The 26,604-nt window shown below is 39.9% G+C and overlaps 1 protein-coding gene across 5 annotated transcripts in view; it reads right to left on the reverse strand.

Annotated features, from left to right (window-relative positions):
* The window catches only part of DMD (dystrophin), a 1,498,644-nt gene that overhangs the window by 49,283 nt on the left and 1,422,757 nt on the right, over positions 1-26,604 (reverse strand). For all 5 annotated transcript variants that reach the window (XM_077807212.1, XM_077807209.1, XM_077807208.1 and 2 more), the window contains 4 exons: positions 22,369-22,443; positions 14,688-14,889; positions 9,045-9,130; positions 6,328-6,485 (listed from right to left, as the gene is read on the reverse strand). In XM_077807212.1, the coding sequence (XP_077663338.1) occupies positions 6,328-6,485; positions 9,045-9,130; positions 14,688-14,889; positions 22,369-22,443 (521 nt within the window). The remainder of the gene's footprint in view (positions 1-6,327; positions 6,486-9,044; positions 9,131-14,687; positions 14,890-22,368; positions 22,444-26,604) is intronic.

The raw sequence follows: 26,604 nt of genomic DNA on the forward strand, positions 1-26,604 counted from the left end.
TTATGCAATGATCGGGAGCTGAATATTTCTGCCACCGCCCTCCCTCCAGATTTAAGCTCGTCCTCCCCTTTTGCTCATTCTGGCTTTCTAAAATGTATACTGTATCAATTTGAGGACAGATCAAATGTATGTCTGTGTTGTACAATACTGCCTTATTTCTCAATGTACAAATTAGTATCATGCTGTCTGGCAGAATCAGACATATTTTCAGTCACATACATATTACCTACTATAACGCTGCGATTTGGGAAATAAGTTCTAAAAATAATAATATTCACTTAATAGTGTCTTCCATCCAGGATCTTATATTAAGCTTCATTCATAGCAACCTGTGACAGTAGATAAATATTATCTCCATTTTTCAGATGAGGAAACAGATATGAAATTTACATGATTTGCCCAATGTGACAAACACAAAATAAGTGTGTGACAAAGCCAGGAATAGAACCTATGTCTTCCAACATCCAATCCTGCTTTCTTTGGCTAAGATTATCATTCCTTTTTCCTGGTCTCAATGGCTTAATACTACATTTATACCTTCCTATGCAGCCAGCTTTCCTCCTCACACCTGGATGTGTTAAAAAGGGATAAATAAAGATGACAAGAAGCGTCAATACTCCATAGTTTCCAAGGCAAGCGCTATTTCCCGGTCAAACATAAGAAGGCAATCACAATGACATGACATGAGCTAGGCTCTGCCACACAGACTGCTTATGCCATTCTTAACCCCGGGAGTGTCTAAGATGATGACTTTGATCTCTTGCATTATAATAAACCAGTCCAGTCATGGTGTTAGTGACACATCAGATATAAATGAAATAAATTATTCTAACTGATGACGTTACTGGTAAGGCTCAAACATTCCATTCATTATCACTGAAAAAACAAGATCCTTCTTCTTTTCCTCAGCCTTGCTCTTACCATTTTAACAAACCTCCATACACAAGATTGCTTTTAGATCTGCTCAGGTTTGCTTCTGAAAGCCACTCATTAAGTTTTTGGTTCCATACAAACAGGCCCACAACTTTCTACGAAAAGAACACCAGAGGGAGCGCAGTTTTATGACATTTATAGCACAGCAGCTTGCAGAGCGATTTGTTAGTTCTCTATAGGCCAGCTGCACAAAGAGGATGCACCTATTGATGATACAATGATTTTACTGGTGTTTGTATATTTATCATATTTCAGTTATTCATCCTGGACATAATTATTATTATTCCTTTTTTGTACTGCAATTGTGGTCTATGGTCCCAATCAGGAGCAGGGCACGGACACAGAGGAATACATGGCCCAAACCCCAAAGAGCTTATAAATCTTTATTCCAGCTTCGGTTTGTCAGAGTACATACTTCAGAAGTGGGCACACAGTTAAAACAGTTGTAAAAATATCTCAGTCTTTCTTTTTCACCGATACATTATACATATATCCATAACAAATGTAGACTGTAGAAAGTTAATTATTTTCTTTATATGTGTATGAATAGAATAGTATATCTGATGTTAGATATAATCTAGTTGTATGTCCTCCCCTACTTGTTTCATGTGGATAACATAAAACTCTATAAAAACTCCTGCCCTACATCCAATTTCAGTGGGGAAAAAAATCCTTAAATAAGTTTACAGCATAAGGAAACAAACACCCTTCACACTTCACAAGGGTATTGGGGGAACAGCAGCTACATTTTCGTACACTGAGTTGAACTAACCTGCTGGCCTGCGGCTCTTCTTTTGCTCCCATTTCTTAGTTTCAACATCATAGTAACCCATGGAAGAAAGGTGTGTGTAACACCTAAATGATAATGGTATAATTTTTATTTTTATCACTTAGGCCTGTCTATACTGGCCAAGGAAAGTATGTTAGCAATTTTCCAGCATGATTCACTAGAAAAATACTGCTGTGGTTTCCTTGGCCAGTAAACAAGATAAGCCAGGCCTCAAAGCAGCACTGTTATGGCTGACATGCTCTGTATAGCATATTTTCAGTTTTACCTTAGAAATGAACCCAACATGGAAAACACTAAATTTTTGCTCAACAAAAACTAGAGGTAAAGTACCTTTAAATGCAAGATCATCCAAGCTTACCACACCTGCCAAGGGAACACGACAAACATAATTTTCTTAGCTTGTAACACTGCCTTATCTCCCAAGAGCATTTATCTATCATGTTTACTAAAGAAGAGAAATATAGTACCCTCACACCACCACAATACAATGCTGAGAAAATGCACACAACTTTTCATGGCCCTTACAGATAATCCTTATGTACTGTGACTCAAGCATTTTCATCAAGTTTTTTTGACCTCAGTTAAGATTTTTGCCTTTAAAACACCTCAAAATATAATTACATTTTTCTAGTTTGGGGAGGATATATTATATTCTACATAACATCCTTGCTCTTCACAGTTAGTATTAGCACCTCCTTTTGTTATTCAGAAAGGATGGGGAAAAAAAAAAAAACCCACAACCAAGCCTCCAAGCTGGTGGGAAGAAAAATAAAACGAAAGCAGCAGCCTAAAGTAAAAAACTCATTCTTTAGGACAAAGAATGTGCTTGTGGGAATGGTAAGTATTTTATTACCATTTGCACAGGCTGTTATAAACAGCAGTTCTGAGAACACTTGCATGTTGACAGAACAAGACTGCCCTCCCCCACCATTCTCAAGGACTTATACTTCAAACAAAAACCGGTGGAGATTTCCCCCATTATCTCCTGGTACAGTAAACATCACATTTTCATGCTGCTGTGCATGACAGACAAGGCTGTTGCCAGAGCACCTAACCTAAGCGGGTTGGGAGAGTGAATTCTGAAGTACACATTTGTTGCTGACTTTCTGATGTGTCTGAAAGTTATTACTAGGTTATGATCAGCACAAGTAACTAAAACAAATATATAAATACGAAGAATAAATAAACCCCGAAGTACAATTCTTAGTCCTTAAAAGAAACATAAGAAGAAAGACCTAACATCAGACAATGTTTGGACACAGCAGTGCATAAAGCACACATCCCCTGATTTATTTTTCTATATTAAATTATTTCCCTTCAAGAAAATCCCAGAAGGAGAAGGTGGAGGGAGGAGAGAAAGGAGTGTGCAGCAGTGTCATTCCACCCACAAGTTGTATGTGCTACCCTCTCACCCCTGTCTATTTCAGGGACTCCAGGCAATCTTCCACCCACTTCCTCATGCCTGGAGCTGGGTCTTTCATAACCCTCTCCTTTATACCACTGACTCCACCCCAATGTGGGGCCCCCTATTCCAGGGTCTCTGTGTTCCCTCCATCTCCTGTCCCCAGGTGCCTCATTTTCAACCCCCCCCCCATCTCTACTTCCCTTACTCCAATTCCCTGCTTCCGTGCCTGTCCACCCATTTCCCCCTTTCTGAGCCCTTGCTGCCCTCAGCACCACAATTATCCTCCTCCACCCATTCCCTTACAGGTCCCTGCTTTGCCCCCCACCCCTTCTGGGTCCCTGAGAGACCCTGCTTTCCCCTCCCCATTGGCAAATCCACTCCCCTTCCCCCCCACTCCCTCCCGCGTCCTCTCTGGGGACCTGCTTCCTCTCCCTCACCCCCATCTGGGTCTCTACTTCCCCCACCATTGCCCCATCCCTAAGGTCCTTGCTACTTTGCCCTCACCCCCATTCTTGCCCCTCCCACGCACTCTGTCCTCCCTTTCCCTCCTCCCTGGATCCCCAGTTCCCACACTACAAACCCTCCTAAGGCTCTCTTACTATTAGAGTTGAGGTTACAGTCTCTCCAGGCACCAAGTTAAGGTCCTGCCTCTGATGTGAGAAGGCAGCAGTAGGTGGAACCAGAAAGATTCCTCTGCCTGCAGCACTGGGCAGTCTGGGGGCCCTGATTTTCCTGTGAATCAGGCTCTTTCAGTGTTTTGATTTGTATCAGATTCAACAGGGTTCTGCCCACTGATGGCTAAATATTCCCAGGAATTTTGGAATTGGTTGTATGCAGTGTTCCAAAGCTATCATATTATATCCAAACACACACACACATACAAATGCAGCTGAGTGTCACACCTTGCTTTGGTCAGCCAAATATCTTCCTCAGACGCGTTCCCCTCCATGTCACAAATATATCCATTTTCTACTGTATACCCACAGGCCTGGGTCCTTTTTACAAAAACAATTTATTAAAATTCCTATCCCTCACCTTTTGTTCAAAATAGTTTTGTGAATGTTACAGTAGTTTCCATGGGAGAAGGGAAGGGGCAGGCTCCATAGAGACCTGAATGAATGGGGAGCAGATTTACACGTCCCCTTCAGCATCCTGTGGAGCTGCTGTCACATTATTCTGTGTTGGTCTGACAAAACCTAAAAACGCAACACAGAGCCCCCCTACAAACCCCTGAAGGTTACCACAGGATCTCGTCTAGCTACCGATGTTCTTATTCCTTGTTTATTACCATGGCATCTTTTGGACATGGCTCACGGTGCAGTTTTTGCACAGAGCACAACAGCACAAGAGCACAGAGACTCTTTTCAGGAGAGGGCTGGGTAATACCAAGAAGAACAAAAGTTAAAAAAAATGTGGGTAAGGGGAAATATAAAGCCTCTAGAACTAAACTGATCCACATTGTCAGCTTGTGGAAAAGTGAGTCACCCCTGAAACCTGAAGTGACAATAAAAAAAATCAAAGGATTTTTAAAAATCCACCTATCACAACAGGAAACCACAGGTCATTTTATAATTGTATATGTTTTTTAAATACAATAACTCAAGACTACTTACTGCCATTACTATTCATTAAAAAGAACTTGCTGTAGATTGCTACATAGTTTAACTTGAGCAACATGTAAAAACGCCTGGAGACAGTAAGAAGAGAGATAAGAAAGGGAGGATGAGGTCACCCACTCATTTGTTGTTATGTAGAAGATGCATTGATGAGCACAGCAGAACATGCATTTCGCCTTCTCTTCTATAATCTACTCTAATCTTCTTCTCACTTTCTTTTATCATTCCTGATGTGTTTTAACCTTTTGATGTAGGAAACTGGAAATGTTTAGGTATGCATCTTACTGTTGGCAAGAATAAAGGATAAATATCCCACTTTCCTCCCAAAATTAGAAGTGTGATTTAAGTTTTATCCGTTGTGAATTTGAGAAAAGAATCTGGACTGCACTGTGCGTTTTTCAATATAGAGCACAGCAGCGGTCACAGAATTGCTAAAAGGAGAGCAGCATTACCCTTTCAAATAGTGAAACAAACCGAAAGCCTGCTTGTCACCTCTCTGAAACAATACTAATGCTGACTCTTCACAGTTCATTCATTTGACCCATTCTTACCGCTCTACTGGAGACCTCTGTTTTTCATTGTTATTTATACATTCTGTACATGGGGTAGGCCAGGGAGTGTCAATTATTTTTTGGCAAGCTCCATATTTCTTGGTCGAGGTACAATCAAGGTCCAGATGCCAGAGACAATAATAAAAAATAACAGTGATAATAAGTAAATAAAAAGATTTTGGGATCCGTTCAAAAGTGCCTGGGGATCCGGATTTGGCCTGTGGTCTGGCTATTGACTACCCCTGTGGTAGAGTATGTATGTCTACATTACAAGTGCTACAGTGGCTCAACTGAAGCTACACTGCTGTAGTGTTCTAGTGTAGACACTTGCTATAGAGAGAGAAGGGGATTTTCCATCACTGTAGTAAATCCTCCCACTTGACAGGCAGTAGCAGAAGAATTCTGATGTTGACCCAGCTGCCTCTACAGTCGTGGGTTAGGTCAACCTAATTACATCACACAGTGTGAGAAATTTTTCACAGCCCTGAACAATGTCCCTAGATTGACCTAAATTTTAGGTATAGATCAGGCCTTAGAATAACTGTTGTTCTTCGTGACAGCTGTGATCCAGTGGTGAGCACCTACATCATTTTATAACAAAAAGGCATGTGTGCTGGCAAGTAGGGATGGGTAAAGTAATTCACATAAAATAAAAAACTTCCATGTGACCCCGTTGTAATATGGTTAGATCCTGTCCACACTACCCCTTTTAGCAATGTATTAACCAGGACAGGATAACCGCACTGAAATGGATTTCCCCCCCTGACATTTCTATATTTGTATTGTAGACAGACCCCAAGAAGAAACTACCTACTCCACATGCCTTGCCAACTAAACAGATTAGCAAACTAACATGAAATTTCTTTAAGCAATCCCTAGAATTCAATCCTTTCTCCTACATTTCTGTTTCTCATTCTCAAGGGATTTTACTTTTCTTCTCAGTGACAGAAACGTAAAAAGGGTGGAATTAAATAAAAATAAAAACAATAATAGGGAAAAACATTAGAAAACAAAAACCACACAAATGCTTACAAACTGGAAGCAGCTCCTAACACTAGGTTCAATGTTACTGCCACCAAACGATGCAACTTCGCCAAGCTGTCGTGGGATCTGGATGGAGTCATGCAGGAGAAGGCCCAATCGGCGCTGGTCACAGAATCCAGTGGAACTTGCTACCTGCTTGAACAGGTCTAGAGGGACGAAAATGAAGAGTTTTAGGGACAGAACATGTCAACCGGGACTACAGAAGTATTACAGAAACGCAATTATTTTCAGAGGCTCAAAAGTGCGGTGTCATTATGGGAGTGGCCCCTTTTCAATGGGCCTCCATTTGGCTATCGTCTCTGTTTATTAACCAGTTAAATAAGTAGCCCAGTGCTAATGTCTGATAAGATCATGGACTTGTATCTGTCAAGAAGGACCATTCTAAAATAACAATCTCACAGCATTTATATAATATTCAGAACCAACACAAGCTATACCTCCGTAACACGTGTACAGGGTCTCTGATCCACAAAATCTTTTAAACATTAATGTACGTATAGTCTGAACAGCTTTAAACATACAGCCTAGAGGACCTGATTTTGTTTCAACATCATGAGTTGCTTTGAAAAACAAGAAAGTTCCCTAACTTTGATATTTCATAATATACTGAACTCAAGATGATTTTTTAAATGAAAGAGAAACATTACACTGTTACAGAGCCCCACCACCCATTGGGAATGTTAATATCATATTAAGTTTTAGTTTTTGAAGTGAAATGTCATTTTAAGCCCTGTTCTATTATAGCAATACTATCAAAAAGGAATCCTTACCGGACTGAATCATCATCCTACCATAAGCACAATTTAATTAGATGGGAATTAGTTATACTACAAATGCTTTGAGGAGGTTTTAAAGTTTGTAATAACAAGAAAAATCAAGTTAGGATCAACTGAAATATTTATTTGGTACTCCCCCAGCTGATAATTCATGACCTGAATAAATTCTGCTTATTTTTCGAAGAGTAAAAAATGTCACTAGTGTAGTAATAATATGCTTTCATGGCTGTGGCCTCCTTCATATTTTATTCTACACTGGGGGTGCAATTACACAGGAATGTCAATAGCATTGATTAGTTTCCTAGCACAGTTTTGACAAATGATTTTTTTCTTTTTGGTTCCTTTTAATTAGAAGTATATAAGCATATAAGTCTTCCAATATCTGGTCTCACAATATATGATTTCAAGGTAAATCCTGCCTTTACCTCCCTGGCCCTGGAGACTTTCCCTGGCGGCACAACCAATACTGTTCTGCAGCACAAGTCGGCGGCAAACTCCCTGTGCAGAACTCAGCTCTACAGGGACTCCCAGAGCATATCAGCGAGAAGGAATGAGAAAAGTCAAAAGATCAGCTGCTATGATGTTTCTGTCCTAATGGCTTTCCTTGTTGTGGTAAGTGGAGAGGAGAGGACAGTAGGAGCTACTGCAGCGTCAGGTAGTGGAAATGGAGCAATGGTGGAGCAAGTCCACAGCCCCAGGGAGAAGATTCCTTTCTTCTCACCCCCAACTGCACATCCTTTCATTTCCCTCTTATTAAAGCATTTACAATGCCTAAAGGAAGATTGCACATTACAATCAATCAGATGCAGCCTTTTTTGGAAAGACAGTATTCAGCACTCGCAGGAGAATAAATTAATCTTGCTAGATATTTCCCATCTCTAACTTTTGCAATCCTAACAGTGTATCATTTTTCTGGGAAACATCTAAAGATCAAAGTTTTGACATTTTCTTTTAAATGTTTTAATTTGACCCAATTTTACAAAATATTTTAAACGCTACAGTGAAGGAGGAGGTTGGTTCAATATAGGTCCATATTCCTCTGTTTAAAAAAATGTAACATTTTTCAAAATCTTGATTTTCAAAAAGATGCTGGATTAAGAATACATCTTGAGTCAAATCCTAAAGTTCTTGCTCAAGCTCCAACCCTGTAAACGCCTACATATGAGTATTACCATTGAACTCAGCAGGGGTACCCATGTGCATAAAGTTACTCACATGAGTAAAGTGTCCAGGTCTCACTTTATACTCATTCATTATTCATGTAAAACTTGTATTGGCTTCAAATTGATTTCTTCCAGATAAGGATTTGGTCTACTGAAAACATGCAGAATTTTGATTTTTAAATTACTCACTCACTCTCTTTTTCCTCTATCTCACACATGCAAAATGAAAGAAGGAAAAAAAGCTTCTTCATGAATATGCACATCTTTATTGTTCAGCCAGGGATAGCAACTGTGGTTGCACATAATTTTTTCAAGTATGATTTCACTGTAGACACCAGACGTAAGATACTGTATTTTATTCAACATGCTATAACATAAGTTGCTCTAAATATAATTTTTCCTGAAACATTTCTTTTTGTACTTTGTCATCTCGTCATTTAGATCCTGTCTATACTGGTCAGGGAAAAAAGTTTTAGTACCTTTCTATGACAAATCATATTAAACCCTACTTCTTCCTAATATGGTGTCATTGATTTTTTTCTGGCCAGTGTAGAAAAAACTTTAATCTATCATGGGAAATGGGGTGAAATCTACACTGGACAAGTCACTTAAAATACATTGTAGAGAACTATCCTTCACTGAAGGATTAGAAGACCTAACAGGACTTTTCTGTCCTGATTTTTTGTGTTTCCATGATATATAGGAAAAAATTTAAATAAAATAAATTAAAAAAGAAATAAAATATAAATTAAGACACATGACTTACATCTGTACTTATCTTCCAAATGTGCTTTACACAGGGAAACTACACCGGTTTTAAAAGATAAGACACGGATCCTTCCTGTTCGACCCCTGTTGATGATTATGATAAGAAAAACAAACACTGATTGATAATATAATCCACATATTTGAGGTCTTATTTAGGAGAATAATGCAACTTTTAAAATTAAACACAATCTTAACCACCAATCTTAGAGCCCCGATAATTGCTGGATATTTTAAAGAACAGGTTGGACAAATACATGTCAGGGATGCTCTATGTTTACTTGGTCCTGCCTCAGCACAGAGGGCTAGACTAGATAACTTCTTCAGGTCCGTTCTAGCACTACATTTCTATGATTCTGTACTACTTCACAAAAATTAATTCTTGCGTAACTTATACATGACTTGTGGAATACACTGGTTAAACAGTGTTCATCAGCAGCTCCAAGACAAGTAACTGGTTGCAGGTCCATAGTTAATGCTACGTTTTGCACTTAAATCAGGGATTCAACCACTCTGACATGAATGCAATGACAGTGTATCTCCCCACAATTACAACACTTACCGAGTCTGAACATTCACGGTACATAACCTTTAATTAGTTTGAGAGTTAATATTAATTTTAAAATGGGCCCTGTAAAAAATTTAACACCCTGCGCCAGTCTATTTTTCTAGTCCAAATGATTTAATAACCAAATCATGCACTCTTCAAATTTCCCATATAGACTGAATGTCACCACATTTGAAGACTTTTTTAACGATTAATGGTTATTTTTCGCTTTTATTATTTATAACTGAAAGTGCTTCAGAAAGGGCTGACAAAGAAATGTTCTTATACAGAAAATTCAAAGAGTTGCCCTCTTTTAAAATGGCTGCCATTTCCTTTTGTGATCAATGGGAGTGAAGCTAAAAGTGCTTTTAGTAAACACTTCATCTTTTAATATGGCTACTACCTTCCACTGTTTACAATGGAAGTGAAGTCAAGATGTCTTTAGGGAAGATGCGGGTCCCACACAGCATAAGGAGCCACCCTCTTCCCTATGGACAGCCTGACTTCATTCCTACTGGGAACACTGGGAGGTTGAAACATGTCTCTGATTAGTGTCAGCATTAGCCTCAATTCATCAGTGACACCAAAGATGTAACATTCAAACACTTTCCACTCACTTTAAAGAGCCTGTATGGGCCCCACCCCTGGCCCTATGTGGTCTGTAATCATCCTCCTGTCCCATATCCACATGTGCTCTGCAGCCTCTCTATATCTACAACATCCTCCATGACTGTGTGCCACGCAACTTCACTGCTTGAAATCCTACTTCAGAACTCAGTTTTATTTCAATTTACTTTCAATGGCTGACGCCCACACGAAATAATATTCCAGTTAATATCCCAATTTTGATATATTTAAACAAAACAACCTCTCTCCCCCAAACAAATGATCAAAATATGTACAATACAATAAGCATATGTCTAACAACTCCTTTAGGCAGAAGTCTATCAATAATTTTCAGTCTGTAAGTGCCACTTTCACCATTGTCACTGAAAATAAGAACAATATTAATGCATGCAATTATAAAAGGCACCCCATGCTGTGCTGCACAGTATGCGAGCAGTTCAGCCAATAAATACATTTCCTCTGTAATACTGTCAAGATCAGCAGAACAGCCATTTACATGCATTGGTCCAAATTCTGTTATCATACAAGCGTAATACCTTAGTAAAAAAAACTCCACTGAAATGAAGAGACACTACAGATTTACATTGGTGTAACAGAGCAGAATTTGGTTCCCTCAGCACATCCCATTTTTATTTTTAAAAATATTCTTTTCCTATTTGTAAATCAGCATCTGTTATTCACTTATGTCACTTGAACATTGTGTTCTTATTCTTTTCTTCTTTGCACTTCCTCCCCTTCCTCAAATCCTTTCCAAATTCATTATCCTTTGTGCCCTCAGAAACCCATGCAGATAAATACCAGCCTCATGCAAATTATACAGGAGAGGCATGTAACATGATGCTTTTCCTGTGCGCTATATTAAATAGGAACTTACATGAAGCATGAGTTGGTTCAGTTGGCTACGCCCTCCTCCCTGCCTCCCAAGTCAAACAGATAATTTAGCATGTAACAGCAAATGAGTATGAATATCTGATCAATTAAAACAAATTTGAAACATATTGAATAGCTGCAAGGCTGCACCCCAAATTGGACCAGTCATTGCTAGTGTGTTCTGGTTATCAGTACCTTTACAAATAACAGTTGGGAAGCATAATAAATGCAAATTATTAGGGCTTTTTTTTTTTTTTTAAATGCCACAGAGTCTCTAACAGGAGAATGAATTCAAGAAAATCATTGCGGGATTTGTTTATTTACCCAATCAGTAACGCTAAATACATTTGACCCTTGGCTCTTCTTTCTGTGCTCATCCAGGGTATCACAAACACAAAACTTCAGTAAAAGGCCATGCACTTCCCTCATCCTTGGGTCCCTACAATGTTCCATCCAGTCCTGTATGATCTATTTCCCCAGCATCCCTTCCTTCAACAGCACAAACTATAACTTACAATGTATTTCCTTAAATTAAGTATTCTCACACCTTCTTGTCAACTGTCTAAATGGGCCATCTTGATTATCACGACAAAAGTTTTTTTCTCCTGCTGATAATAGTTCATCTTAACTAATTAGCCTCCCACAGTTTGTATGGTAACTTCCAACTTATCTGTATATCTATATCTTACTGTATGTTCTATTCTATGCATCCGATGAAGTGGGCCGTAGCCCTTGACAGCTTATGCTCTAATAAATTTGTTAGTCTCTAAGGTGCCACAAGTACTCCTGTTCTTTTTACAATGTCGTAGGTTTCAATGAAATAAACAAACATAATGAGATCGAATTTAGCAAGAAAGAGTCTTGAGGAGAAGCAAGCAGGATTTGACACTAAGCTGCAGGAAGAGGTAGATACACTGGAGACTAGGGATACGGTCCAGAGTGACCTAGACAAATTGAAGAATTGGGCCAAAAGAAATCTGATGAGGTTCAACAAGAACAAGTGCAAAGTCCTGCACTTAGGACGGAAGAATCCCATGCACTGCTACAGGCTGGGGACACGGCTAAGTAGCACTTCTGCAGAAAAGGTCCTGTAGATTACAGTGGATGAGAAGCTGGATACGAGTCAACAGTGTGGCCTTGTTGACAAGAATGCTAACGGGATATTGGGATGCATTAGTAGGAGCACTGGCAGCAGATTGAGGGAAGTGATTATTCCCCTCTATTCCGCTCTGGTGAGGCCACATCTGGAGTATTGAGTCCAGTTTGGTGCCCCCCACTACAGAAAGGATGTGGACAAATTGGAGACAGTCCAGCGGAGGGCAACAAAAATGATTGGGAGCTGGGGCACATGATTTACGAGAAGAGGCTGAGGGAACTGGGTTTCAGAGTAGCAGCCGTGTTGGTCTGTATTTGCAAAAAGAAAAGGAGTACTTGTGGCACCTTAGAGACTAACCAATTTATTTGAGCATAAGCTTTCGTAAGCTACAGCTCACTTCATCGCATGCATACTGTGGAAAATACAGAAGATGTTTTTATACACACAGACCATGAAAAAATGGGTGTTTATCACTATAAAAGGTCTTCTCTCCCACCAACCCACTCTCCTACTGGTAATAGCTTATCTAAAGTGATCACTCTCCTTACAATGTGTGTGATAATCAAGGTGCGCCATTTCCAGCACAAATCCAGGTTTTCTCCCCACCCCCACTCTCCTGTTGGTAATAGCTTATCTAAAGTGATCACTCTCCTTACAATGTGTATGATAATCAAGGTGGGTCATTTCCAGGGAACTGGGCTTATTTAGTCTGCAGAAAACAAGAGTGAGGGGGGATTTGATACCAGCCTTCAGCTACCTGAAGGGGGGTTCCAAAGAGGATGGAGCTAGGCTGTTCTCTGTGGTGACAGATGACAGAATAAGGAGTAAAGGTCTCAAGTTGCAGTGGGGGAGGTCTAGGTTGGATATTAGGAAACACAATTTCACTAGGAGGGTGGTGAAGCACTGGAATGGGTTACCTAGGGAAATGGCGGAATCTCCATCCTTTGAGGTTTTTAAGGCCAGCCTTTACAAAGCCCTGGCTACAATGATTTAGTTGGGGTTGGTCCTGCTTTGAGCAGGGGGTTGGACTAGATGACTTTCTGAGGTCTCTTCTAACCCTAATCTTCTACGATTTTATTGCCCCAGCCTACACATCAAACATTTTTTGATTGGGAAGAATTGTAATTTGTATTCAGATTTTATTCATGTTTAGCTCTAAATACAAACTGGATCAGATATTTGTTTTCTGAAAACTCAAGTAGATTTAAAAAAAATTAACCTAAATATTAAATATAGGCCTGTTCTCTATTGCCTGTGAACAAAGCAAAAAATCTAGTGCAATCACAATACATAATATAACATGGCAGAATGACCATCCACATTAACTCGATGGCAGTTGTGGATTAAGTCAGAATAGGAAGCCCTCCATTTATAGAATCACCCCGTGGGAAGAGGTTTGGAGACATCTGCAGTTTCTGATCCAGAAATCAATAGGGTGTAATTACACGGATTAAAACTTGATGAAAGAAACATTCTTGGGGCATGGAAGTATTCCCAGGCTATGGCTCTTTATTTTAAATTTAATCCAAAACGTTGATGAAATTAAAAGCACACTCTCTCATCTACACAGGTTTATTTTGCCACATGACATGCGAGTGTGTGTCTGACTTTAAGGATACCTAATAGATACTTCTAGTCTTAAGTAAGCAAGTCAGGGCTTGGACTGCCAAATTTGCAGAGCTGTTTGTTACTGTAAATCCAACAATAATCCAAAACTAGGCTGCTTTATTTAATTACTGTTAATTTAGGAGTTGTCCAAGCTCTAGGAGGCAGCTGATTAAAACAGCAAATTGAACAGATTTTCTGTAAGACTATCCAAGTAAATCTACCCCATCTTCTATAAATTCAGGAGTGTGGACTCAGCAGATCTAAATTCTAATTTGAAGGGGCCTTTGTTTGCTAAACCTGAATTTTAGAAGCCACATTACTAACCTAAGAAAATTCACTCAGATCTGTTGACTATTAAAAGTCACAAGTATATTGCACCACAGGTGGCCCCCTTTCCAGCCTCTAACAAGGATTACATACTAACAGCTCTAGAAAATGGGCCACTCTGAATAGGCTTAACTGTTGGAAGTTGCACAAGCATGAGCACACATACAATGAAGATTATGCTGTTGCTTTTTGATAATACTCTTAATTAGTAAAGATAAAGGTGTATTAACAAGGAAATTCAAAAGTGCCTTGCAGAGTCGTAACTTAATGATGGGATGGAGTTCTGAAAAATGACCCCTAGATACACGGACCATTTTAAAGTAGAATGTTCTGTTCTCCAGCTATATCACTTCTTAGCTTAATAAAACAATTTAGGATTGCAAGCCTAACTCAGGGCTGTATTGATTCAGCTAAGTGCAACCAGTAAGCCATTAGTTTTATTAAACTTGCACTATGACCACCAGCTTTCCAGCTGCAAGCCACTCATTTTGTAACCAGGAAGACAGCTCATTACCCCCAAATGTCATTAAAGCCTTTTAGTACAGTACACTCAGACTACTTGCACATACGTGTCATAGACATTCAACAGCCAGTTGAGGCACATGTCCACACAGAGAGGGACGTTGACCAGGTTATTGTGCTCTTGTTCCAATCGATCATAAACGGTGGTCAAGCAGTTAATGATCTGAAGGATATCCATCGACTGGTCATTCTGTTTGAGGTTGTGCTGGTCCAAGGCATCACATGCAGCAGACAGACTCAGTAGATCCACTGTTTAAAGTAAAATAATAACAACAAAAAAACACTCAGTCATTTCAAGCATTAACCCCCCTTCCCAACAATAATATATTTTGATTAAAATTTTCTTAAGCTTTCATCCCTTCCCCAACCCTTTGTCTGAAAATAACCTTTTATGCCCCAATCCTGCAGGCTCCCAAACATGCATTAGGTCAATGGTTCTCAAAGTATTTACCATTGTGGGCTGCATATGCACCTCTCTATGTGGCCCCATCCACACTATATATGTATATACATATATATACACATACACACACTATCTGTATGGCCAGTGGTGAGCTGGAGCCGGTTCACACCGGTTCGCTAGAACTGGTTGTTAAATTTAGAAGTCAGCTGTTCGCGCAGGAAGCTGGGGGAGGCCGAGAAGCAGGCCGCCAGCTTCCTGCTCAGGCCCAGGGATGCGCAGGTGAGGTGGGGTGGGGGGGGTGGGGGGCGCGAGGAGGGCCGTCTGCGCTGCAGCAGGTAACCGGGGGGAGGGGGTGGCGTGCAGGGGAATCGCTCCCTCCTCAGATCACCTCTGCCTCCCTGGGCCTGAGCAGGAAGCCACTGCCTGCTTCTCAGCCTGCACCAGCTTCCCGCCGAACAACTGATTCGTGGGAAGCCGGGGGGGGGGGGGGGGGGGCGCGGAGAAGCAGAGCAGGGCGGTGCTTTCAGGGGAGGAGGCAGAGCGGAGGCGAGGTGAGCTGGGGCCGGGCGCGGGGTGGGGAGCTGCTGGTGAGCGCTCTGCACCCACCAATTTTCCCCGTGGGTGCTCCAGCCCCAGAGCACCCAGGGAGTCGGCGCCTAAGGCACCACTTTTGATGTGATCAGTGGGGGAGCGGTCGCTCCCCCCCAGCTACACTCCCCCACCCCTAGGAGCCAGAGGGACCTGCTGGATGCTTCCTGGGAGCTGCCCCAGGTAAGAACCTCCGGGACGCCCCACCTCGCCCCCTGGCAGGTACCTCTGGCTCTTAGGGGTAGGGTGGGCACCCACTATGATGGTCTACAAGACCCTCCTGCCCGGTTCTGGGGGCAGTCAGGGGACAGGGGAGGGCGGTGGATGGGGCAGAGGTCCTGGGGGGGTGGGCATCAAGGAACGCTGGGGGGTTGGATGCGGCAGGAGTCCCGGGGGGTGAGGGTGGACAACGACCCGCTTGTGGGGTGAAGAGGGAACCCGTTGTTAAGATTTTGGCAGCTCATCACTGTGTATGGCCCTGCGGGTGTCCCATGGTCCACAGCGGTGTGCTGATTGGTCCGTGAGTTGAGAACCACTGCATTAAGGCTTTGCAGGACAAGGCCTTAGACTGTAAATTGTAAAAGTCAGAATAATTTCTTATGGTCTGTAAAAGACCTACCACACTATTGGATGCCATATAAATAAAATGTCTTATTCAGAGCATATAAAACATGAAATCATTTAATTTAATTTTTATATTCCTGTTGACAGTATTTGATTAAAAACATATTGAACATAATGTCATTTTAGGACATGCCAACTTTACTGAGGTTTTCCATCTATTTCCATCACATCATTACTTTTAGCAAATAAAATACCACTTACTAAAGATGATGGGAGAAATTTCAGAGGTGCCATATTCCATTGGAATATGTAGTTCTATCAAACTGACTTCTTGTGTCAATTTTTTTTTGTATTCTCTGTAACAATGTCATATAAAATATGTCAAAACCAAAATGAAACAATTTTGTCAAAACGAAGCGTTTCAATCATACAATTTTTTTTCACAGAATTTTTTCTTTTTGGAGAGTTTTGAAAATTTTCTGTTTTGTTCTCATACAGAATGAAGTGAAAATTCAAAATCCTTCAATAAATGGAACTTCTGTTCTTTACACTGTTCTACTTATTACCCTTAATCTCTAAATGCACCTCCCACTAAGATCAAAAACAGTTCAGTATCAACTGATTGAGGGAAGTATTTTGCCTCTAAGCTTGAAAGGATAACAATTTTCAGTGTTATGAGAGATGATTTTTAAAATGAAATGGGGATCATACAAGAAAGCAAGATAATGAGGGCTATCTATATTTGCACTCACTGCCATAATAGCTGAGCACCTCACAAATATTTTATCCCCACACCACCTCCATGAAATGTGGAAGTATTGTTTTACTGACTTCACAGATAAGAAAGCAAACCAGACAGACTGAAGGCCAAATTCTGTCACTCTTACTCACATTGAGTTGATTTCAATAGGATAATCATGGAGTATGGTATAACTCAATGTGATTAAGTTTGGAAGAATCCAGCCCTAAGTGAAGATCATATAGGAATTAGGTGACAGAACTGGGAACTGAACCAAGATCTCCCAAGTTCTAGGTGAGTGCCCTAACCACAAGACCATGCTTCTTCTCTTTGAAATAAAGATTTTTAATGAGCTTTGACAAGCAACAATACTTCACAATTTAACAGATTTTAACAGTGAAGCAATAGCTTAATGTCACATTGGCCAAATTCACTTCTGATGCAACTTTAAATTCCGTCAAGAATGAATCTGGCTCTTTGTGTCCTACAGGACACTACTTTACCCTTCCAGACTCAGCCACTGAATAATTTGCAAAGGGTTATACAATATGGATGGGATTTTCAATAGTACTTATGGAATTTCAGAATACAAATCTCATTGAAAAAAAATCAAAGGAACTTGTGCTCCTAAACCCCTTAAGGACATCTGAAAATCTTAGCTTATGTGCCTCATGTACCCAAATCCTAAAGCAAAGAAAAAGTACGTAATGATATATACATGACCCTACTGCCATACTAAAAGATTTAGCTTACGGAGTGAATACATTTAATTTTTTTAAAAATATAAAGCATTTTTATTGTGGAGACTGTATCTCATTTACTGACATGTAAAAAGGTAACTATCCTAAGATGTGTGTCTTGTTCAACAACAGCCTATTTATCAGCCCCATCTCTAAGGATCATAGAAAGATGCTTCTCTCTAGTAACAATTTATTAGTCAAATTCGAAATGCAGCACTGCATTCACAACACCTTTAACTTTAGCTTTAGGCTGCATGCTCAGTTCCTCTGTGACAATGAATCAATGGTAATTAAGTGGACCCCTCAAGCATTTGGGTGGCAGCTCAATTATACATGTGATTACAGATAAACATGGGTCATTCTATTTTGGGAACGCTTTTAACACTAATACGTGGCAGAATCTTAAAATGCTTTAAATGTGCTCTTTATTTATCAAGCCTTCGGTCTTGTCTTGAAGTCTATCATATATGGGTATCTAATAACACATGGGGTGGTGTGATACCAGACTCTGCTGTAGGACAACTTCTACTCCTCCTGGACTTCGCCCCACAAAGGCATCAGAAGCTTAGTGGGAAAAGTACTGGAGGTCCATTTTCCCTCCAAGATATAAGACTCAGACTCCTCCCAAAATATGGACCCACATGCATGGTCATATCCTGAGACATAACCCCCATAACGTGGTTTAATGCAGTCAACTGAACAGATACAAAAGAGTTGTAAATCAATTTGTGTGTCCCTACCTGGGGGTTTGCACTGGTCTTAACTTAATCAATTAAATCCCAACGGGTTGCACACTGTGTAGTTTCTGTAGGCCGAGCTCATTGCACACACTCTGGTTTTCCAGTTTTCACAAAAAATCAATAGGGTTCTGCCCACTGATGCCTAGAACATTCCCTGAAGCTTTGAAATTAATTGGATGCAGTGTTCAAAAGCCATCATGTTACATCTTAACAGACAAATAGAGAAATTCCATCAAGTTGAGTGTAAGGCTCGGCCAATTATTTTAGATAAACTGGCAGTTTGTGCACTGATCAGCCTCTAGATATTTGTATCCCAGCCATGGTAAACAGTACTTTGGCTTTTAAAGAGAGAGATAGAAGTGGGTGTTTGTGCTTAAGGCCAACTCACATTCCCCATCAAAGACATGGGCAAGGGGGGACCTATTCTGTAAAATGGTACTCGTAATCTGATCTGAAGCATGGGAAAATCTAAGGACAATGCACGAGAGGCAAGTTTTAGGGAGAAAGCTGACAACTATCTCAGTAAGAAAAAACAATGAGGTGTCCTTGTGGCACCTTAGAGACTAACAAATTTATCTGGGCATAAGCTTTCACGGGCTAGAACTCACTTCATCAGATAAAAAAAAAGATAAAAAATACTCAGAAAAGAAAAAGAGATACTCAGTAGTAATCACATACTGAAACTGAGGGAAACTAAATATGGCCGGTAATTAAAATCATACAGGGATCTCACAGAATGCAAGGTCATCCCATGAGTAAACCTGATGTTCTCTGTTGATATATAAGTAAACTTTTAATTTAGTTAGTATACATAGAGCAAAAGAAGATAATTGGTAGAGAAACTACTGCATATTTTTCTCTTGTTGAATCTCCAGGAGAGGCTTGTAGAACAAAGTGAATTTTATTGACATCATAATGTTCAGATGCGGATTGCACTTAAAGAGGATACATTTTTAAAGCAATTCTGTACACAAGAAAATGAACATGCTTTGATGTGATTATCAAAAGGGGAATGTACATTTAAAAGCAATGGTGAAATGATTATATCTAGTGTGTACATAATATGCTATAGTGCTGGGAGGCTGGAGCCACATCTGATAATATTTCAGGGTAATACCATGTGCAAACATTTATCAGCACATGAATTTATTTGTGCAGGATCATCATCATTTTTTCTATATTTCTCTTTTTAGCCTTAATATACCTTTACATACATACACATATAAACTATACTAAACTCATTCTTACACTTAGTTTCCCAAAATCCTGTAAAGGCACAAAACATAAACAGTCTAAGTATAGTTGATTATTTTAAAGCATTTTCATTTTTGACATTTAGAAACAGGACATATCTCCAGCTCTCAAGGCCTTCTATGAGGTAAATATAATCTGACTGGGAAATAAAAACAAACCTCAAAAGACAAAATGTCTTGTATTTTACAGATTTGGTGGATTTGCAGAAAACGAAAACAATCCAAGACTTCTCTCCTTCCCCACCAAGTTTCAAAGATCAAGTAAAAAGGAAGGAGATAAAAGCAATTACTTCAACTGGAAATTTGAGCTCTCTTGCTTATGTCTTGATGCCTTGAGATCCAAAATAATGTTCAATTTCTATTAGTGCCAAATTGAAAGAAACAGTAAAAAAACTCAATAATAACTTTGCTGCATAATTAAATTGGGTTCACAAATGCTGGTGAAATTGTAAGATAAGACTATTTAATGATGGTGTCTTTGTTCTTTGCAGGAATATTGCTTCTCAAATAGTGAGCACAAATAGTTATCCAGACTCCTCAAACAACTCTCTATGGATACAAGTGTGAAGAATGTGCTTAGGTATTTAGTATAGGTGCCACTGCATGTTTGTTAAAACATCTGGATCTCAGAAAATCTTCATTTGCCCTCAAGTAAACACTTATATAAAGACAAACTGTACCATAAACATACCATAAGACAGTATGAGAAAGAAGGAATTGTGTGCCAGTATAAATATAATCGTATGGCAGGGCAGTTCTTAAAAGTTTATAAAAGAAACAGTTGTCCTGCAATAGCTAGTCTAACAAATTGAGAATTTCTAAAAAATGTGGAAGCAGCAGCACAATATGAGATTAATCCAGCATCTAGTTTTCTCTATTATTTTGAATGGACAGAAGATAAACAGAAGAAAAAGCTTTTATGAACACTGGGAGTGAAATCCCGGTCCAATTGAAATCAGTAGGAGTTATGCTATTGACATCAGTGGAGCCAGGTTCTCACCCAGGTAGTTAACATTTCTGAAATCTAAGAACCTATTTCTGATCACACTTAACAGAGTTACACAGGTGTGGAATTAGGTAAACAAAATCCAAATCTGGCCCAAAGTGTTTTAGGTTCCATATGTTCAGGCACAAAAGTGTCTCAGTTACGCTTATATATTCAAGCTGTCCGGTGAGAACCATGTAATTCATAAACAGTTTCTTGAAGTGGATTTCCCATGGGAAATCAACACTTTAGAAAGGTCTATAGAATCAATAGAATGGAACAGGGTCAGAATAGACTCCCATTTGTAATGGAAAAGCCCATCAATGTTTAGTTCTTATCCCACTCTTGAAACTCTCTATAAAATTTAGGACTGATGCAAAACATAAACCTTAACAAGTCTATACTATACAAAGATTAAATAAGTTTGTATAGTTCCAAGTAAGAAGCACAGCAGATTCCTGGCTAGATGCAACTTATTGGAACATATTTGTATTTGGCGTTTACATATTCAGAAATAGTCTGGCAACTACAAATAGTATATTTTTAAAAAAGAAAGAAAAAGATGGGAATAGTATATTGCTATCCTGCACATTTTCAGGGGATGAAACTGGGGGAGAGGAATCATATTAAGAATGGATATTTATATTTCTAATCTCTAAGAATTTCATTACTAATTCTTTATTACTATTTTAATATTGGCAAAACATTCCAAATTATACGAGTTTAGAAACATTGCGTGGGCTTGTAGGGATTTGGCAATTCTTCTCCCATCTTTCATTATGCTGCCAGAATTTTCAGTTACTGTCGAAAGTGTTCATTAATGCACGACTTTCAAGGATTAACTCTGTGCATTAGTGAAACCTCTCATTTTAACTCACCCCTCCCTCAGCCCCATAGTGAATATGCTTAAAGATACTGAGGTTTGACACAGTTCCAAAGAGCATGTGAACACAGATCCCAGGCTGAAACAGAAGAGACAGTAGAAACATGTCTGCAACTATACCAGAAATTAAACTCTGTCTACAACTAAAAGTGAATGAATAAAATTAAAATATTACACAACAGTTTCACATGGCATTTAAAACTGTTTAATTTGTGTTTGATTGGTCTAATAAGGAAACTATGATCCATAATAAAGTAGGTAACTAGCCAATGTGAATACACAGCCAAGTATGACACAGGGTAGGTGTATACCGTATTCAGAGGTGTGATTGCAGCCTGTGTAGGCATACACACATTAGCTTTAATTTAGCTAGTGTGGCTAAAACTAGCGATGAAGATGTGGTGGTGGTGGTACAGGTTTCAGTGTGGGTTGTACAAGCCCACCCAGGACCTTGGGTTCATACTCATGTTTAAGATTAATACCACTATAGAATGCTCTAGACATTAACAGACCTATAAAGCACTGGTGAGACATTCTCAGGCACTTCAGTAATGAGGGTGGCAAAAATTCCTATCTTAGCCTGTTTATTTAGGTAACATTTAGAAATTGTTAACTTAGGATCAGATTTATACTTTTGTCTTAACTTTGTCTGAGGCAGGTTTGAGTGGTACAAAACTGAAAAATAGAGGCAATGATTCTGGTTCAAAGTGTTCATGTAGTTGACAGACTTTTGTTCATGAAATATTTTCTTTTTTCTAAAAGTTGCCAAACAGGTTTGCCCTTTTGGCAGAAGAGACGAGAAGAAAGTCTATAAAGCACAGGCATATACTTACAGCAGAGCGCTTTCTGCAGTCTTCGAAGTTTCATGGCAGTTCTGTAAGCCGAGAATCTGACATTGTTCAGGTCAGCTACAAGGGGAAAGTTAAAAAAAGAAAGGATCACTGCTTCACCAGAAAAGCATATGGATTCAAAGACCAGCTAACAAATCAGGTTATAAACCTAAATCAAGAAAATACCCACTGGTTTATGTGTGAAAAATTACAAGTATGGGGAGGGGGGAAATATGTTAAAAATTAGTTTTCTAATGCAATAATCAATATGATCAATAATTATCAACAGTCATTTAACAGAGTATTGTCTTGCTCTGGGTGCAATGATATTTTGAATTCCATGGCACCTAAAACATCATAATCATCAAAAATGGCATTTCATGTTATTGTGAAGATACCATATCTTCTAAGGTTATGCCCAATTTAAGAGAGTTAAGAATCTTAAACTCCTCCCTCTCTGCTTTATATATGCTCTGTAAGGGCAGCTGGAAGAGAGATTTCTTCACAGATAAAACTGGTAGGCTACTGCTAGGCTCTGCACATGGGAACCAGCAACAGGATACAATACAGTTTTGTAATGTACAGAAGTTAGTCAGTTTCACTTAGTGCTGTGTTTAAGAAAGTGTAGGCCATGCTCCAAGATCCAAAAGGTTCTTCCCAAGTCTACTCCTCCTTTGATTTATCTAGAGAGGTAGCTTTTCAGGTGCTCTTTTGAAGTTGTAATGAGCTGACTGGCTCCTACTATTCACAGGCAGACAGGAGTGAGAGTGGCCAAGAAACATATTATGTAACAAGGCTGTAACAATGCTGTTATTCCAGCCCTATCATTTAAAGATATATTATCATGGCGAACAAAACCAAAATATTTGTAATTTCCTACTGAACCTGAACAGAGTTGAAAAACTATTTCTAAAATCAGGGCAGCACAGACAAAATCTCTGCTGGGCTACAGACCAAACCAGTTACATGGGGAAGGGGACGTAACAATAGTATATTTTACAACCATTAGTTAAGCCTCTCAGCAACTTGTGATATTGGCAAAGGCTATGCAAGGATGATTCAACAGTGAAATGCAGCTATTTTTGGGGTAAAGCACAACAGCTATTTAACAGCCTAAGGAGGTTTGGGACAAGAAATAATACCATGTAAAACTAAAACCAAAGGGGCAATATTAGGCAGATATAATACAATTAATCAAACTGGAAGAAATCTGTGTTAATACCTTATTCAGGAAAATTGCCACTGAATTATTAATGATCAGATAGTAGTCTTCCGATTCATATCCTATAGACACTGCCACTGGTGGTAGGTAACAGAGCATTGTTAAATGGAAAGAGCAATATAGACTGAAGGATAGAAACTATCTAACCCTGGCTCTGATCCAACTTGCTGGTGGTCTTGGGCAAATCACTTAATTTCTCAAATAAAAATTTTAATTACAGAAGCTTGAGATCTGGATGCAAATATGTGCACACTATGTGATTGTGATGATGAGCAAAGGTATTTAACAAGTTAACTGCAGCTGCAATCCTGGTAAATCCATCAGATAACCTAGGTGTGCTACAGCATTCACGTTTTTTGTGCAGGCAAAAGGGGCCTATGCTTTTTCAAGATGATGCCCTCAATCTCAATTTCCCCACAGAGACATGATGAGGCCAAATAAGTGCTTTGAAGGTGTAAACTGATACATACGTGCAAAGAGTTACTCACAAAGTGGAATCTCAGGTCTATATATCCATCCATCTAATCCACTTTAGAATGCTACTGATGTTTGAGTACTATCCCAATTACATAATATATTTTCATTAAGCTATTTTGTGAGAGTATTTTGAGGTTTGCTTATTTGATAGATGGTATCTAACTTCTACCTAAGTATGCAAAATGCTTTACCCAAAGCATCTGCCTTGTAGAGGAGATTGGCGGCTTTCATCATTGTGTATTTGCGGATTTCCTTCTCTCTACACAATTCTGTGCACCTTTCTAATGGCACCTCTCTCATGTATTGTTCCTGCCAACTCTAACTCTCTATAATACTGACAGGTCCATAAACCTTAATGTAGTTTGGAATAAACTGTGTATTTAAATAAAGTAACTTAATCAGTCTTGAAGGCAAATTAATAACGTTCTCCTTTGCCACGCTACTGAGATTTCAATTTCACTTTGTACACTTGTTTACTCCTTTGTTGGAAATCTGCACTTCTATTCTGAAAAAACACCTTGTAATTTTAGGACAAGAAGGGGCAAACGTTCTTTGTTAGAAGTGAGATGGGGGAAGAGTGAGCAGTGTGGAGGGTAACAAAAACAAGGCTTTGGCTAGCATTTGACCAGAGGACTAAACAGTCATTAAATGCCAGTTGCACAGGGTGATGAAGTTTCTCTGCTTATGATTTACATTTTATATACACATTGCAGTCCTACTGCTGTGGAGTCTATGAAGTCATTTATGTTTTCCATCCATTTTTCTGAAAACACAATATAATACTGTATTTCCATTCACCCAAGAGATGCTGTTTGCTGAGCATCTGAACCTACAAAGCATAAAATACAGAAATGGAATACAAGTGATGGTGGTGCAGGGAGAAGCTGTAAAGTCTGGAAGGAAGTTAGATGAACTGGAAAGAACAGTAGTTATTTTGTATCAATATATCAATGTATGGTGTTGTGAAACCTTGTTACCCTGTTGCTCTGATCTTAACATACTGCCTCTATTCTCTTAGTGGAAGGTTATCTAGAAATTAACGAATAACTGATCTTTCAATTCGCTGGCAGTTCCAAAAGCCAAGGGGAAACAGATTTGAGTTGAACCAAAAATTTCAAAACATTTAGGTGACCTGAAAAAGTTGACCAAAATTTTGTTTTTAGTCACCTGAAACGTTCTCCCCTCCCCTGGAACTTTTTATAAATAGAAGCAAAGGAAATGTAGGGCTAGAGCAGGGATTGGCAACCTTTGGCACGTGGCCTGCCAGGGTAAGCTCCCTGGCGGGCCGGGCCGGTTTGTTTACCTGCTGCGTCCACAGGTTTGGCTAATCGCAGCTCCCACTGGCCACGGTTCACCACTCCAGGCCAATGGGGGCTGCCGAAAGCGGCGCGGACTGAGAGATGTGCTGGCCGCTGCTTTCCGCAGCCCACATTGGCCTGGAGCGGCGAACCGCGGCCAGTGGGAGCTGCGATGGGCTGAACCTGCGGATGTGGCAGGTAAACAAAGCGGCCCGGCCCACCAGGGGGCTTACCCTGGCGGGCCACGTGCCAAAGGTTGCCAGTCCCTGGGCTAGAGTCACAAAGCAGCAGCAAGAGGACTCCTATATTGCAGGACAGTGCCCCATTCGCAGGGTTATGAAATATTTTAGTATAGGTGTCTCTCAGGCTCTCCTGCTAAAGGGTGTTCCACTGTGTCTAAATAATTAAATAATTATTGGATCAGCAACATGAACTTGGGTAAACATGCCTGTCCTATGAGTGCACTAACCACCAGGCTAGAGAAGCACTCTGATGATGTGCTAATGACTATTCAAGTATTTTATACACTGCGGAATAGCTCAACAAGAGAGACTGTTGGAAACCCACACTAGAATAGCCCATAGCCCAGCAGCTAGAACTCTCTCCTCTAGCATAGGAGACCCTTCTCAAATCCCTTCTCCACAACGGGCAGAGGGGAGAATTGAACTGAGGTCTCCATCAGGCTAAAGATTATAAGGGAGTCACGGCTGCTGCCGCCACCACCAGCCTCCTGTTCAATGTCTTGGCTTGTTAATATTGAGTGGGCTATAATATGGAGCTGGAGGACACTTGATGGTAACAGCCAGGCACTCAGTTTTATCTGAATCCACAACCAGACCAGGGTATACTGCTTCTTGCCCCACCAGACTGGCCATCAGCTGCAGCGATTCACCAAACTGAGCCAACAAGACCAACCCATCTGCATATTCAAGATCTGAAAGCAGAATTGCATTCAGCTCAGTGCTCAGACAACAGCTGCTATTCAAACAACAAAAGATTAGGCAGCTCCACAGGGTAGTTTATTGGCACTTAACAACTGGAGGACTAGAGTTCAAATTCCAAGTCAGATCACAGGGGAAAACATGTTCTTCCTTTGAGATGATGCGTTTGTTGCTTCTTGCACAACAAAGGTAGCTAGACCTGTCAGTTAGCAGAAACCTGCATCTATGGATCTGCTTGGCAGCTTTCTCAAGATGTGTCTGGCCCTATTCAGAGGCTATTGTGTACCTTACAGCTCCTCTT

This window comes from Eretmochelys imbricata, chromosome 1, assembly GCF_965152235.1.
Source record: "Eretmochelys imbricata isolate rEreImb1 chromosome 1, rEreImb1.hap1, whole genome shotgun sequence".
NCBI classification, from domain to species: Eukaryota; Metazoa; Chordata; order Testudines; family Cheloniidae; genus Eretmochelys; species Eretmochelys imbricata.